The sequence below is a fragment of the Nerophis lumbriciformis genome, linkage group LG01 (assembly GCF_033978685.3).
Source record: "Nerophis lumbriciformis linkage group LG01, RoL_Nlum_v2.1, whole genome shotgun sequence".
In the NCBI taxonomy this organism is placed as follows: Eukaryota; Metazoa; Chordata; class Actinopteri; order Syngnathiformes; family Syngnathidae; genus Nerophis; species Nerophis lumbriciformis.
The window spans coordinates 14,039,005-14,052,186 of NC_084548.2; the positions used below are offsets into that span (position 1 = coordinate 14,039,005).

General features: G+C 42.5%; 1 protein-coding gene across 2 annotated transcripts in view; it reads left to right on the forward strand.

Annotated features, from left to right (window-relative positions):
- Positions 1-2,911: 2,911 nt before the first annotated feature.
- acot7 (acyl-CoA thioesterase 7) overlaps positions 2,912-13,182 on the forward strand; it is a 115,677-nt gene continuing 105,406 nt past the window's right edge. Inside the window, exons 1-2 of one of the 2 annotated variants that reach the window (XM_061975694.1) lie at positions 2,912-2,998; positions 11,484-11,601. In XM_061975694.1, coding sequence (XP_061831678.1) covers positions 2,949-2,998; positions 11,484-11,601 — 168 coding nt within the window. In that variant the 5' untranslated portion in view covers positions 2,912-2,948. Of the gene's footprint in view, positions 2,999-7,352; positions 7,547-11,483; positions 11,602-13,182 lie in introns of those variants that run through there. The other variant, XM_061975684.1, reaches the window with a different exon arrangement.

Genomic DNA, 13,182 nt, shown 5'->3' on the forward strand with positions numbered 1-13,182 from the left:
GTGTATAGTTTCACATGTGTGTGTTGGAGTCTTCCTCCCCCCATCTTTTGGTACGTGTCCTCAGTAATTATCGTCATGCCTGCTCCAGTGTCAATTTCAAATTCAACGTCATGTCCATTTATTCGTATGTGCTCTTTGTATGGTTCCACTTTCTCCTCCATAGTCAGGTTGTAGAATGTGTGTGCATATTCTACGTTTTCGGTCTCATTTCCCAACCTGTAAGTTGCACCTGATGTTGGTCCTTCAGGTTTCCTTATCTGCCTGGCACTACGACATTTTCTGGCCAAGTGCCCCCTCTTGTGGCAATTGTGGCAAACTGCATCAATGAACCGGCAGTCTGTCGGCCCATGACTACCACCGCACCTGAAACAGCCACTCAGTGGGACGCGCCGATCTGCTCCTAGCTGGACTTTGTGGACCGTTCCTTCTGCCCCAGTTAGTTGCAAGTCGGCCAGGTCCTTGGATGCTGTTTCCATTGATGTGGCCAAATCAATGGCGCGTGCCAGAGTCAATTTTTCATCATCCTCAGACAACAAACGACGTTGGACGTTGATACCACACACTAGTCTGTCTCTAAGCATGTCATCTAATGCAGTTCCAAATTTGCAATGTTCCGTGAGCCTCCTTAGCTCTGCAACAAACGAAGAAACAGACTGACCTTGTTGTCTCAATTTGGAATGAAATTTGAATCGTTCCACAATCAAACTGGGTTTTGGCGCAAAGTGATCCGTTAATTTCTGAAGCATCTCCGTCAATGTCATGTCTGTATCCGCCGGCTTACCGGGCTGGCACAAATCCCGCAACACTGCATATACTTTGGCCCCACACGAACTCAGGAAAATTGCCTTCTGTTGTCCTGCGTCTGTGATTTTGTTAGCCACGAAGTAAAAATCCAGTCTTTCAGCATACTGTTGCCAATCATCCGTAGCTTGGTCAAACTCCGTTAAATTTCCAAACAACGCCATTGAAGTCGTGATTTATCCTCGTCGCCAATGTAGTAAAGTGAAGTACTTCTTATGATGCTCAACTAGAACTTTTAATGAAGCCCAGCACACAGATACAACATACACAGCCGTTAGCTCTACTGCTGTCAAAACACTGCTAGCCCCGTTGCCTAGGACCCCACCTGAACCCCTGGTGGTGGTCCCAGTGCTGCCTGAACAAAAAGGCATTTTAACATTACAACAGGCCGGACTGGTAAAATCACGGCACGATAACTTAGAAATAAAGACAACTTCAAATTGTTTACTTTGTTTGAAAATAGAACAAACATATTGTGACAATCTGTCACTTCATTTCGGTTTGTTTCCTTGTTTTTGTATTTACTTCCTGTCAGTGCTCTTATTTTGTTATATTTCCTGTTTGTTCCGCTGAGCACTGTTTTCTCCTCACCTGCCGTTGATTGGCAGCCGGTCCACACCAGCTGCCAATCAGCATATGTCTATTTATGTTTTCTCTCGAGCACTCCTCAGTGCTCGATGATAGACTCTTTATGTTTGGAACTGTTGTATGCAAGACTGCTACATTTCTCTGTTGATGATCATTAAAATCATCTTACCTGCTCATCCTCCTCCTGGTTCTTGCATCTTGGGGTCACACAAACGGCAGCCATGCGAGTTCCTCACACATATTCTGAAATTGTACAAATCATAAAGTTTTTTTTTTGTTTTTTTTTACACTTACATGTTATGGGTCATAGTATTCCATCTTTATTTGTCGTTATTTATATTTTCTGAATAAATGATGTGATGATGTTCATCAGTCAACTCATTGGTGTTAATTTTCAATCTATCAAGATAAAAAAAATAATATCAAAATGAAATTACAGTATGTTATTTATGTAATTTGATCATTTTCCTCGACTGATGTACTAACATCATGTGTTTTTTTTGTGTGTTTTTTTTTTTACATATGTAGCATTATCTACAAAGATACAAAGAATTGCTATTGCGACATCCGGTGGACACATTTAGAACAGCAGTTTATTTCATTAAAACATTTCAGGTTAATATTTATACTTAGAAAACTCATCCCGCGGGCCGGATAAAACCTGTTCGCGGGCCTGATCGGGCCCTCGGGCCGTGCGTTTGACATCCCTGGTTTACACTGTTGTTCACACTCTAAAAAATAGACAAAAATATTACCAAAATAATATTCGTATTTGTTTTATGTTCTTTACAAGACTAGTTGTAAGAGGCCTGCAGAAGTATATATATGGATGAGGTGCTGGTTGTCCGGAGCCTGTGCATCGGTTGGGGACATCTCTGCGCTGCAGACCCTGTCCCCGCTCGGGGTGGTGGTGGGGGGGGGGGGTCGTCTTCACCTGCGGTCCTCTCCAAGGTTTCTCAGTCATTCATATTGACATCCCACTGGGTTGTGAGTTTTTCCTTGCCCTTATGTGGGCTCTGAACCAAGGATGTCGTTGTGGCTTGTGCAGCCCTTTGAGATACTTGTGATTTAGGGCTATATAAATAAATATTGATTGATTGATAAAATACTGTTTATTCTAGTGCGAGAATGTTCTGTTTTATATGTGCAAATGGCATTTTATTAGTTCATAATCATCATTTTAAATATAATTTTTCCGATGTCTTATCCCTTTTAGGTGGTCTCTGCCGCTCTCCTGTGGCCAGTATCTCTACCTACATGGGGAAGATTGCGTTCAAGGGCTCAGACTCGCCTCGTTCAAAGGGCGATCAAAGCAAAATGGCTGTTGTCGGCTCCGACAGTTACTAAATAAACATCTAAGGTAGTTCATTACCGGCTTTGTTCTAACAATACATCTCATTTATTTACACCCGTAAGATATATTTCCTGTTTTTCTTGTTTTATGCACTGAATGAATGCTGAAGTGTCCCGGATGTTGAGACAGGTCACACATGTCCTTTCCTTTTTTTCTCTCCCCCATCAGGAGTGCACGCCGACAAGCGGACATCCTCATCAGCATCATGTCCGCGATGAAAGCTCCGGACGTCGCGTCGGCCCTTCAACTATGCAGGTACGATGACAATAACGGTGTTATTAAAAAAAAGAAAAAAGGGATCGTATATTCATCACATGTACGCGGAACTCAGTGATGCCGGGGCATGTCGCCACATTGACGTCACGAGCCGGGTTTACGCAGGCGGTTAATCTGCTTTATTTGTCCGACAAAATTCACATTGACGTCAAATTTGAGGTATTTCGCGTATTTATGTACGACTGTGTTTCAACATTGACAGCTAACGTGAAACGGGAAGTATTTTGTCGCGACGAAGCTTTCGCTTCGGGTCCTCGTGTCGTATGTGATGACGTCACTGGGGAAAAAAAAAAAGTATATGACGCAATGTAGCATCATTGTGGTGCCATTATTTAAGTTAGAAAATAGTACTAAAGTATAACCATCGATAACATGAATGCCTTTATATCGGCTTCATGTCCCAGACAGTAGCATGTTGTGTTGTCATACTCGTGTTTACCGACAGATGGAGACAAATATAACGTTTACAACAACCATCCAGTACCGTGTGTTTAAAACAGGAAGTTGTTCAACATACATGTTTTAAAAGATTAAGTGTACATACGTATTAGTAAAATAGTATTCAAATTACTAATACTATTAAATAAGCAGGTGTTTTAATTTTTTTTTAGCTCTTTTGGCTCTTAATCAATCAATCAATTAATCAATGTTTACTTATATAGCCCTAATTCAAGAGTGTCTCAAAGGGCTGCACAAGCCACAACGACATCCTCGGCTCAGATCTCACATCAGGGCAAGGAAAAACTCAACCCAATGGGACAATGAGAAACAGCCTCAAAGGAATATAACCTGCGGAAGCACTTTCTAAAGAAACATCCGAATTTTGATGTCTGTCCCCTGAGATCTTGGGCTCTTGAAACTGCGGCCCTCTTCATTATGTAGTTGAATAGCCCTGGTGTGAACGTGCTCATAGATTGGATAGGTCTAGTTGTGGACGTAGTTTGGACAGATCTAATCCGACCAATCCAGTCTAAGACTAGATCTGACCAATCTAGTATACGACTAGATCTGACTATTCAAAGTCTAAGACTGGATCTGACCAATCTAGTATAAGACTAGATCTGACTATTCAAAGTCTAAGACTGGATCTGACCAATCTAGTATAAGACTAGATCTGACTATTCAAAGTCTAAGACTGGATGTAACCAGTCTAGCCTAAGACTAGATTTGACTAATCAAAGTCTAAGACTGGATCTGACCAATTTAGTCTAAGACTAGATTTGACTAATCGAAGTCGAAGACTGAATCTGACCAATCTAGTCTAGGACTAGATCTGACTGCAGTGCTACTAATAAGTACACACAGTCTCAAAGGAGATCTTGGACTCTTGAAACTGCAGTCCTCTTCATTATGTAGTTGAATAGCCCCGGTGTAAACGTACTCATATATTGGTTAGGTCTAGTTTTAGACCTAGTTTGGACAGATTTCCATCCATCCATTCATTTTCTACTGCTTAATCCCTTCGGGGTCGCGGGGGGGCGCTGGAGCCTATCTCAGCTACAATCGGGCGGAAGGCGGCGTACACCCTGGACAAGTCGCCACCTCATCGCAGAGCCTTGGACAGATTTAATCTGACTAATCCAGTCTCAGACTAGATTTGACCAATCTAGTATAAGACTAGATCTGACTAATCAAAGTCTAAGACTGGATCTGACCAATCTAGTCTAAAACTAGATTTGACTAATCGAAGTCGAAGACTGAATCTGACCAATCTAGTCTAGGACTAGATCTGACTGCAGTGCTACTAATAAGTACACACAGTCTCAAAGGAGATCTTGGGCTCTTGAAACTGCGGCCCTCTTCATTATGTAGTTGAATAGCCCCGTGTGAACGTACTCATAGATTGGTTAGGTCTAGTTTTAGACCTAGTTTGGACAGATTTCCATCCATCCATTCATTTTCTACCGCTTAATCCCTTCGGGGTCGTGGGGGGCGCTGGAGTCTATCTCAGCTAAAATCGGGCGGAAGGCGGGGTACACCCTGGACAAGTCGCCACCTCATCGCAGGGCCTTGGACAGATATAATCTGACGAATCCAGTCTCAAACTAGATTTGACCAATCTAGTATAAGACTAGATCTGACTGAACAAAGTCTAAGACTGGATGTGACCAATCTAGCCTAAGACTAGATTTGACTAATCGAAGTCTAAGACTGGATCTGACCAATCTAGTCTAGGACTAGATCTGACTGCAGTGCTACTAATAAGTACACACAGTCTCAAAGGAGATCTTGGACTCTTGAAACTGCAGTCCTCTTCATTATGTAGTTGAATAGCCCCGGTGTAAACGTACTCATACATTGGTTAGGTCTAGTTTTAGACCTAGTTTGGACAGATTTCCATCCATCCATTCATTTTCTACTGCTTAATCCCTTCGGGGTCGTGGGGGGGCGCTGCAGCCTATCTCAGCTACAATCGGGCGGAAGGCGGCGTACACCCTGGACAAGTCGCCACCTCATCGCAGGGCCTTGGACAGATTTAATCCGACTAATCCAGTCTCAGACTAGATTTGACCAATCTAGTATAAGACTAGATCTGACTGAACAAAGTCTAAGACTGGATGTGACCAATCTAGCCTAAGACTAGATTTGACTAATCAAAGTCTAAGACTGGACCTGACCAATCTAGTCTTGGACTAGATCTGACTGCAGTGCTACTAATAAGTACACACAGTCTCAAAGGAGATCTTGGACTCTTGAAACTACGGCCCTCTTCATTATGTAGTTGAATAGCCCCGATGTGAACGTACTCATAGATTGGTTAGGTCTAGTTTTAGACCTAGTTTGGGCAGATTTAATCTGACTAATCCAGTCTCAGACTAGATTTGACCAATCTAGTATAAAACTAGATCTGACTAATCAAAGTCTAAGACTGGATGTGACCAATCTAGCCTAAAACTAGATTTGACTAATCGAAGTCTAAAACAGGATCTGACCAATCTAGTCTAGGACTAGATCTGACTGCAGTGCTACTAATAAGTACACACAGTCTCAAAGGAGATCTTGGACTCTTGAAACTACGGCCCTCTTCATTATGTAGTTGAATAGCCCCGGTGAGAACGTACTCATAGATTGGTTAGGTCTAGTTTTAGACCTAGTTTGGACAGATTTAATCTGACTAATCCAGTCTCAGACTAGATTTGACCAATCTAGTATAAGACTAGATCTGACTAATCGAAGTCTAAGACTGGATCTGACCAATCTAGTCTAGGACTATATCTGACTGTGGTGCTACTATTAAATACACATAGTCTCAAAGGATTATAACCTGTGGCGGCACTTATTATAGAAACATCCACATTTTGATGTCTGGCCCCTGAGATCATAGGCTCTTGAAACTGCAGCCCTTTTCATTATGTAGTTGAATAGCCCCGGTGATAACGTACTCATAGATTGGTTAGGTCTAGTTTTGGACCTAGTTTGGACAGATTTAATCTGACTAATCCAGTCTCAGATTAGATCTGACCAATCTATAGTAAGACTAGTTCTGACTAATCAAAGTCTAAGACTGAATCTGACCAATCTAGCCTGAAACTAGATCTGACTAATCAAAGTCTAAGACTGGATCTGACCAATCTAGCCTGAGACTAGATTTGACTAATCAAAGTCTAAGACTGGATCTGACCAATCTAGTCTAGGACTAGATCTGACTGTGGTGCTACTATTAAATACACATAGTCTCAAAGGAATATAACCTGTGGCGGCACTTATTATAGAAACATCCACATTTTGATTTCTGGCCCCTGAGATCATAGGCTCTTGAAACTGCGGCCCTTTTCATTATGTAGTTGAATAGCCTTGCTGTGATAACGTACTCATAGATTGGTTAGGTCTAGTTTTAGACCTAGTTTGGACAGATTTAATCTGACTAATCCAGTCTCAGATGAGATCTGACCAATCTAGAGTAAGACTAGTTCTGACTAATCAAAGTCTAAGACTGAATCTGACCAATCTAGCCTGAAACTAGATCTGACTAATCAAAGTCTCAGACTGGATTTGACCAATCTGACAGATTAGATCTGACCAGTTTGACAGACTAGATCTGAACAATCTAAGTCTATGAGCATGATCTGATGACACCAACTTGGATTAGAGGTGAAACTTCTTCTAAGGCAAACTGAACAGTCCAGTTGCGATCGATTGAATGCCCCGGCCCCTGATAGTAACCATCTGCCATTCGAGGGAGTCCCTTGGCTGCTTGTCAGCTGTGGCACATGGCGCTAATCTGAATTGTCACACTTATTGTTGATCAGCTGGTGTCTTATCTGCACATCAGTGGGAGGGTTCTGATCCAGTCCGACCAGTTGGGATGAGGGGGAGGGGTGGTAATGTCATCGTTAAAAGTGGTTATGGCTACAGTACAGGGCATCACATCTCAGCTATAGAAGACATCTAAAGGCTGAGTTAAACAGAGAAGGAGAAGGTCAAGGCTGGGAAGATGCGTTGCTTCATGCCTCCAAGAAAATTTCCCCACTATGAAGAGGACGTAGTGTCACCCGGCAGAGAAGACTTCAGATATGAACTATGCAGGTAGTCCATTATCTGTGTCACACACAAAGAACTCTTTTAAACTCCTCATTTATGCTCGTGAATCATGCAAGTAAACTCCCTGTACTGGTTAAGCTGCATAGAATGAACGAATGAATGGAGAAGTGGAGGTTTTGCTACACACACCTTGTGACTCATTTCAACTTTTTGTCCTCGGTCATTCACAAAAACAAGTTAGTCAGACAGTAAACGTTATTTTGACTCACCTTCCTGGGAAGAATAACAACATGCTAATGGCGTCAGCATGTGTATTTAATTATTTTAATTGGTTTATTAAACAAGATTTTGTGACTCATTGTTAATTTAAGGCACAGTGCATGTTACTAGTCTTTAAAAAAAAAGTTGTTTAGAGGGCTTTGAAGGCTAAAACGGTGACTCCCATTAGGCGCATCTTCCAAGCGTTTTTTATCATCTTTAAAATCCTAAAAAAAAAAGACATGTGTTGTTGTATCTCATAATGTTTGTAAACGACTACCGCTTGTCCCTTTTTTGGGGAAAAACTCCCAAAAAGTGCAGTTCCCCTTTAAACTTTAAACTGTAAAAACTTTCATTGTAAATTCACAGCAAATTGCTGGCTAATAATGGCCTTGCTTTTGTACAGTAGTAACATTTACAGTAATTTTTTGTGAATTACACTATATTGCCAAAAGTATTTGACCACCTCCCTTGACTCACATATGAACTTGAAGTGCCATCCCATTCCTAACCCATAGGGTTCAATATGATGTGGGCCCACCTTTTGCAGCTATTACAGCTTCAACTCTTCTGGGAAGGCTGTCCACAAGGTTGCGGAGTGTGTTTATAAGAATTTTCCACCATTCTTCCAAAAGCGCATCGGTAAAGTCACACACTGATGTTGGTCGAGAAGGCCTGGCTCTCAGTCTCCGTTCTAATTCATTCTAAAGGTTTTCTATTGGGTTCAGGTCAGGACTCTGTGCAGGCCAGTCAAGTTCATCCACACCAGACTCTGTCATCCATGTCTTTATGGACCTTGCTTTGTGCACTGGTGCACAGTCATGTTGGAAGAGGAAGGGGCCCGCTCCAAACTGTTCCCACAAAGTTGGGAGCATGGAATTGTCCAAAATGTTTTGGTATCCTGGATCATTCAAAGTTCCTTTCACTTGAACTAAGGGGCCAAGCCCAACTCCTGAAAAACAACCCTACTCCATAATTCCTCCTCCACCAAATTTCACAATGCAGTCCGAAATGTATCGTTCTCCTGGCAACCTCCAAACCCAGACTCATCCGTCAGTTTGCCAGATGGAAAAGCGTAATTCATCACTTCAGAGAACGCGTCTCCACTGCTCTAAAGTCCAGTGGCATTGGACTTGGCGATGTATGGCTTAGAGGCGCTGCTCGGCCATGAAAACCCATTCCATGAAGCTCTCTGCGTACTGTACGTGGGCTAATTGGAAGGTCACATGAAGTTTGGAGCTCTGTAGCAACTGACTGTGTAGAAAGTCTTTGCACTATGCGCTTCAGCATCCGCTGACCCCTCTCTGTCAGTTTACGTGGCCTACTGCTTCGTGGCTGAGTTGCTGTTGTTCCCAATTTCTTCCATTTTCTTATTCATTTGACTTTGGAATATTTAGGAACGAGGAAATTTCACGACTGGATTTGTTGCACAGGTGGCATCCTATGACAGTTTCACGCTGGAAATCACTGAGAGCGGCCCATTCTTTCACAAATGTTTGTACAAACAGTCTCCATGCCTAAGTGCTTGATTTTAAACACCTGTGGCCGGGCCAAGTGATTAGGACACCTGATTCTGATCATTTCGATGGGTGGCCAAATACTTTTGGCAATACAGTGTATCTTCACAGCAATTTGTGGTGACAGAGGACTACGATTACAGTATTTTACTGCGATATAACAGTTAATTGCTGTGAAATACATATATGTCATTTTTACAGTCATGTGTTGTATTGTTACAGTAGATTTTGATTTTACTATGAAAAAATACTGTTAAATGCTGTGAAATCCCGATAAATGTTACAGTATATTCAATGACAGAACATGAAGTTATTTACTAGGGATGTCCGATAATGGCTTTTTGCCGATATCTGATATTCCGATATTGTCCAACTCTTTAATTCCTGATACCGATATCAACCGATACAGATATCAACCGATACTGATATATACAGTCGTGGAATTAACACATTATTATGCCTAATATGGACAACCAGGTATGGTGAAGATAAGGTCCTTAAAAAAATAAGATAAATAAATTAAAAACATTTTCTTGAATAAAAAAGAAAGTAAAACAATATAAAAACAGTTACATAGAAACTAGTAATTAATGAAAATGAGTAAAATTAACTGTTAAAGGTTAGTACTATTAGTGGACCAGCAGCACGCACAATCATGTGTGCTTATGGACTGTATCCCTTGCAGACTGTATTGATATATATTGATATATAATGTAGGAACCAGAATATTAATAACAGAAAGAAACAACCCTTTTGTGTGAATGAGTGTAAATGGGGGAGGGAGGTTGTTTGGGTTGGTGCACTAATTGTAAGTGTATCTTGTGTTTTTTACGTTGATTTAATTAAAAAAAAACAACAACAAAAAAACGATACCGATAATAAAAAAAAAACATACCGATAATTTCCGATATTACATTTTAAAGCATTTATCGGCCGATATTATCGGACATCTCTATTATTTACTAATGAGTTTTGGTTTCCTTTCGTTCACCGGTAGACACGCAAGCATTCCATTTATACCGCACAAGAGACTAAAACAACATTGTCCTCCATGTAAGTGTACCTTACTTTGATTTTAAGTATAATGTACACATCATTGTACATGTGAATATATATATTGACTGTAAATGTAGTGTACACATTATTGTGACGTGTAACATTAGAGAGTGAAGTTAAAGTACCAATGATTGTCTGTGTGTGGTGAGATTATCCTCTGCATTTGACCCATCACCCTCACCCCCTGGGAGGTGAGGGGAGCAGTGAGCAGCAGCGGTGGCCGCGCCCGGGAATCATTTTTGGTGATTTAACCCCCAATTCTAACCCTTGATTCTGAGTGCCAAGTAGGGAGGTAATGGGTCCCATTGTTTTTATCGTCCTTGGTATGACTCGGCCGGGGTTTGAACTCACGACCTACCGATCTGAGGGCGGACACTCTAACCACTAGGCCACTGATTACTATACAATTAAATGAACGCTATTAAAAACACAACACGCTAAATATGAATACAAATTCATTGCAATTAACACAATAATTTGAGACCCCTACTTTTTGTGTCATCTACGATGGTGAATAGCCATCCATCCATTTTCTACCGCTTGTCCCTTTTTTGGGTCGCGGGGGCCGCTGGAGCCTATCTCAGCTGCATTCGGGCGGGAGGCGGGGTACACCCTGGTCAAGTCGCCACCTCATCACAGCAAAAATATTTGGAATATTTGAGTTACGTCATGTAATAAAACACGAAAGCTGCCCCATCAAGTTCTTAATTTATGCATGTATGCATATATAATGTAATCATATGTATAATTATAGTGTGAATGCAGTAAAGTGTGCTCACAGTAACTTTTTTTCTGTTGTTGCATTTTTGTGAACACAGCCATACAGTACAAATCAGAGCATTTTTTGTTTCGCAAAACCACATTAGCATAATGTTTCATCATGTGTGCAGCACTGTAGTGCTTTTCCATATCACAGCTGATAAAGTTCCTGATAACTTCCAACTGCATTCATCTCATTTTTTTTTTTTTTTGTCAGCCAGACCTTTATGCCACATTCTTATCACTTGGTTGTCATGCACACATTTTTTTTTCTCCCTCTCAAGCCTGCTACCGACCTCATACAATTCCATTATTCAAGTATATGTACTGCATTGAAAAAAAAACAGCATCAAAGCCTCCAAGGCAGCTAACTCTTTTTGTTTTTACTGCAGGATAATGCGGCCCGACGATGCCAACATTGTGGGCAACGTGCACGGGGGCAACATCTTGAAGATGATCGAGGAAGCCGGATGCATTGTCAGCACACGACACTGCAACACACAGAATGGGGTGAGAAAATACGACCACCTCTAGCACATTTTCCGGACTATAGAGCACACCAGTATAGTAACCACACCCACTAAATTTTAGATGGAAAAACATTTTTTTTCATTCATTAGCCACACCAAACTTTAAGCCGCAAATATATACATTGTGAAATTAGTTATTTACTCGTAAATATTTTGTAAATGTTAATTTACATACCCTAATTTTTTCCAAAGAGTGCCTGTAACACGGCAGTAAAACGACTGATCAAACAAAACAGAAGTCATCATCATGGACCCTAGCTAGCTCTATAGTCAGTTAAACAGACTCAATAGCTCCAAGGTGACGTTTTGGTAAATTTGCTGAGGAATTCCTGGAACTGAAACAATACAAAAAGAAAGCCATTGTAAGTTAATAATACTAACACAGACACTTGTAAACATGTTAGTATTTGAGCTAATGCTAACAACGCTAGCTTTATTACATTACAATAGAACCTACAAATATGCAGGAAAACACTCCTTCATAAATCACACATGAGACGGTTCAGTAAGTATGAATAGTTTTAGTTATGTTGTAAAACTTACAAACGTTGCTTGGAGTGATGAATGAAGAATCCATACGAGTAGAAACGCTACGGACGACTAGAACACGAAACAGCACTTGTACTTCTGGCTCAAAGCACTAAATGGAAGGAAATACTGTAGACCAGGGGTGTCCAAACGTTTTGACTTGGGACTGCATTGGGCAGAAAAAATTTAGTCGAGGGCCAAAAGCCGACTGCATGTAAAGTAACATGGATTTATATATATTAGAGATGCGCGGATAGGCAATTATTTCATCCGCAACCGCATCAGAAAGTCGTCAACCATCCGCCATCCACCCGATGTAACATTTGATCAGAACCGCACCCGCCCGCCATCCGCCCGCACCCGCCCGTTGTTATATATCTAATATAGACGATGCAAGGCATTAGTGAGGTTATAAAGCTTTTGCCTGTTAAAGAAAGGAGACTGATCCAATGCAGCACAGACATTCGCGTGCCACGCTGTCACGACCCAGACGCACACCAGTGCGCAATCATATGGGAGCCGCGCTGAGCGCACCTCCAAGCGCGTCTCGCTGCCGGCGACGGTCGGGTATGGGCCCAACGCTCCAGCGCCATCCATTTTCAGGGCTAGTTGATTCGGCAGGTGGGTTGTTACACACTCCTTAGCGGGTTCCGACGTCCATGGCCACCGTCCTGCTGTCTATATCAACCAGGGTGAGCCCCACCCCTTTCGTGAGCGCACTGCGCGCGGAGTGACCCCTGTTACGCGCCCCCGGCAACAGGGGTGGCGGGCAGGTAAGCTGCGCGGGCGGAGCGCGCGGAGTTCCCCCTGTTACGAGCCCCCGGCCACGGGGGTGGCGGGCAGGTAAGCTGCTTACCTGCTGCGCGTGACGCCGGCCGTGGCGAAGGCGGACGAGGCGGGGTGTCGGTGCGGTGGGCGCGGTGGTGACCCTGGACGTGCGTCGGGCCCTTCTCGCGGATCGCCTCAGCTGCGGCTCCCGGTGGGGCCCTCTCGGGGGAAGGGGCCTCGGTCCCGGACCCCGGCGAGGCGTCGG